Source organism: Paramormyrops kingsleyae, chromosome 2 (genome assembly GCF_048594095.1).
Source record: "Paramormyrops kingsleyae isolate MSU_618 chromosome 2, PKINGS_0.4, whole genome shotgun sequence".
NCBI classification, from domain to species: Eukaryota; Metazoa; Chordata; class Actinopteri; order Osteoglossiformes; family Mormyridae; genus Paramormyrops; species Paramormyrops kingsleyae.
Window position 1 is genome coordinate 33,745,385 of NC_132798.1, and position 3,684 is coordinate 33,749,068.

A 3,684-nucleotide genomic window follows, 5' to 3' on the forward strand; every position below is an offset into this window, starting at 1 on the left:
CTGGCTTTAGAAATGTCGGTCTTCACTCAAATGTAATGGAAGCGAATGACATTTTTTCTGTGGTAATTAAGGAGCCAAAAAAATGACATTTGAAAAATTCAACAGCAATGTCTCTAACCAGAAATCATGACCCGGTTATTGTAGATTATCTACAGAGTTTGTAGTGAGCAGTTTAATGTTCAGTGGTTGTATAGTTGCAACTGAATAATTTTAGTTCAGTATTCAGTATTGCTTTGCACCTGTGACAAAATAGGCTATATTTTATTTAATTTGACTGATATTGACAAAATATGTTGTTAGGCCTATTTAATTAATAAAAAAACAAATACTTTGAACTTCCATGTTCTAACATCTCTTTATCTATTAATTTTCCTGATGTTTTAGTTTTTTGATGTAGTATCATTTCAGTATCGGTATTGCAATATTTATTAATATTGATATTTATCATATCAAACTCATAATTTTGGTATTCTGACAACACTACGGCCATGTATATATTATATTATATTATATTACATTATATTATTATTTTTTCATGACTTCGTCTGGGTTCCATTTGGGTTCTAGGCCTATCGGGCCTCGCTTGCCAATGCCTGGATCTGGCCCTGAGTATATCACCGAAATCAACAGACACCACAGGAATCTCACTTAAGAAATCAGATTTTTATTGCAATTTCTGAAAGCACACAGTGATTTAACTTTGCCTAACTGCTACCGAGCCCTTGTCGGTCTTGGAGCCAGACACACTTTGGTCTTTCGGCCCCAGACGTCATTATGCAGCTTGGTGCAGTAACAAAGGTAGCCACAGGGTGTCCTCAAAGCTCATCTTTGGGAGACTTCAGGGGAAAATGCTGGAATTCCTCAGGTACCTCTTCTCCCTTCTTGGATCTTTTGTAAAAACCCAGAGAATCCAGAAGATTGCTGATCTCGTCAGCTTTCATCTTTTTCACTGGAACCGTCTGAAAAAGCACGTGGTACAAAAAAAAAAAAAAGTGCCATACATACATAAAATAAGAAACATCTATGGAACTTGTATGATTAATCACTTAAATTTAATCCCTTTTCCCCTCACCTTTATGACATCCTCTTTCTCATTGTAGAAAATGAGCCGAGGATTTTTCTCCTCCCCTGATTCATATTCTAGGTTATGGCTTTAGGAGTCAAGTCAAAGCAAACAGTGTGAAAATGGCATCCAAACAAGCGAGCAAGAAGCTTACATCTGGCTCTAAAATGCGATTAGTCTGTGAACCTCAAACACACCAAAGCATAAAGAGTAACTAAGGAAAATAGAGTCACAAATTGTAAATTGCCTATTTAAATAGCTAAACTGATGCAGTCACTTTAAATGCGACCGTCTGCTAGGCATCAGTGTGAATTGTGATTGTGAAGTGAGCTTAAATGTGAGGATACTACAAAGCCCAGCGCTCCATCAAAAATTCACGGAGTTCAGGCATCTTCTTGATCGATCATCCGATCACACTGGGAGCCTGGAGGTGAAGAAGCGACACCAGTTGGGTCAGCACAAATGCTGCACGATAGCCAACCACTGCCAAAAGCGATGCTACGTTACCAGAATCTTCTCCCACTCACCATGATCTTACCCCTGGCTATTGCCAGCTTCTCCTCACCGGCCATGTCTGACGTGTTCCTGTCGGAGCTTCCCAGGCCGGTTATTGCGAGAGCTAACAGCAGAATGAGCCACATCTTTGGGTACAGGTGCTGCCTTTGAGTGCACCCCTGTGTGATACGAAGACTAGAAGCTGATGTGACAGATGGGCTGCACCAAATGTTAGTGGCTGTAGGGGGGAGAAACCTGTTATTGCTTCAGTACTTTCAGTACTTGTTTTCTTTATTTATTTTCATTCAACTTATAACTTTAAAAATGGCTAAATGATCTAAGTAGAAGACTGTATAGATCCACGCTGATCATTTCAAGTTTTAAAATGTCATGTTGTATGTTGTACTTTTTAGAGTGGACCCCTGACTTCCACCTCACAGCTTTTACCGTCCTTGTAAACCAGCTGTGCCTTTGCCATTTTCTCCCACAAAAATGTGTTGTAGAATAAACAGCAACGTCATGCTTTCAGGTTCCAGACCTGAGTCGCTGGACATTTACCTCCTACAATCCACCATCCACATATTTATCACTTAGTTGCATATTGATGTTCAACTTCAAAGCAGCTTACAGTTTTGGGTTTAGCTTAGTCATGCTGCTCAAGGGTCCAACAGCAGGACCCTCATCCCGTACTAGATAAGCAAAAAAATCATCTGCAGCCAAGATACTTGAGTGTTTCTCTGCTATTCAACCACTACTGCTTGAACTGCATCCTTCTAGTTACATAAAATATATTATAAATTTTTATTCAGCAAGTGACATATGGTCCTTATGGATGACACTGCAGTTATGACCCTCTGTGCCAGCTGCTTTGAGCAGTTCTTTAACGCTGATCCTCCAGCTAGGATGTTGGACATCTCTGGGTCCACGGTTCTCGAGGCTGATCCTCCAATCAGCTATGAACCACCCTATCTCACTGAGATTGCACAGGTGGTGAATCAGCTGAGGGTAGAGAAGGCCGCAGGGATCTATGGTATCCAGGGTGAACTTCTCCAGGCTGGTGGTAAGGCTGTCCTCCTGACATTGCAGGCAATCTTAGCTTCCATTTGGGAGACAGGCATCATCCCAACTGACTGGAAAACGGGACTTGTAGTCCCTATCTGGAATGGGAGGGGTAATGTTGGGCAGGGTCGTGGGGTCCAGCAGCTGTGGGGCGTCTGTTGGCGAAGAAAGATTTATTAATCGTGATTTTGCCGACGATGCTGTGATGTTAGCGGAGTCGATGGAGGCTCTGATCGGGGCTCTCGAGAGACTGAGTGACGAGTCTGAGTGTCTGGGATTGCGGGTGTCCTGGATGAAGACCAAGATCCAGGCATTTAATGAATTCTTAGGCACAGACATCAGTAGTGTGTCTATCTGCGGGGAGAATGTTGACCTTGTTGAGAGATTCACTTACCTTGGCAGTGACATTCATGTCTCCGGTAACTCTTCCTATGGGGTCAGCAGGCAGATTGGGAGATAATGGGGGGCCATGAGGTCACTGGAAAGGGGTATGTGGCGCCCCCGATATCTTTGCAAGAGGACAAAGGTCCAGGTCTTTAGAGTCCTGGTGCTCCCTGTCTTGCTGTATGGCTGTAAGACATGGACACTATCCAGTGAGCTGAAACAAAGACTGGACTCCTTCGGTAGTGTGTCTACAAAGTCAAATCCACTGATTTGACTTTGTGTCGAATGAGCGTTTGGTAGAGGAGTCCCGAATGAGGCACATTACCTGCATTGTGAGGGAGCGTCAGTTACGGCCCTATGGCCATGTGGCACGTTTCCCAGAGGGTGATCCGGCTCACAGGATCCTCATCGCTAAGGACCCAAGTGGCTGGACCAGCCCGAGGGGACGCCTACGTAGCACCTGGCTGCGGCAGATGGATGGTCACTTCAGGAGGGTGGGACTGGACCTTGTGGGGGGTCACCAGCCAGGATCCTGAGGAGTTTTGCTGTGTGGTGGGTGTGGCAACATGCTGCATCAGCGCATGCTCCTTAACCTGAGCTGACCTGAAGTGACATGTGACTAATTAGACAGTAAGGAAACCTGTTACCTTTGTTACTTTTAAATCTTAAAGATTTCAAATGTA

At 43.8% G+C, this 3,684-nt stretch overlaps 1 protein-coding gene across 1 annotated transcript; it reads right to left on the reverse strand.

Moving 5' to 3' along the window:
• Window positions 1-724: 724 nt before the first annotated feature.
• Window positions 725-1,724, reverse strand: selenoe (selenoprotein e). Its single transcript, XM_023828979.2, has 4 exons — window positions 1,591-1,724; window positions 1,411-1,487; window positions 1,073-1,151; window positions 725-959 (listed from the first exon to the last, which is right to left on the reverse strand). The coding sequence occupies exons 1-4, from the start codon at window positions 1,702-1,704 to the stop codon at window positions 816-818; spliced, it is 414 nt and encodes a 137-aa protein (XP_023684747.1). The 5' UTR covers window positions 1,705-1,724; the 3' UTR covers window positions 725-815.
• Between the last annotated feature and the right edge of the window lie 1,960 nt (window positions 1,725-3,684).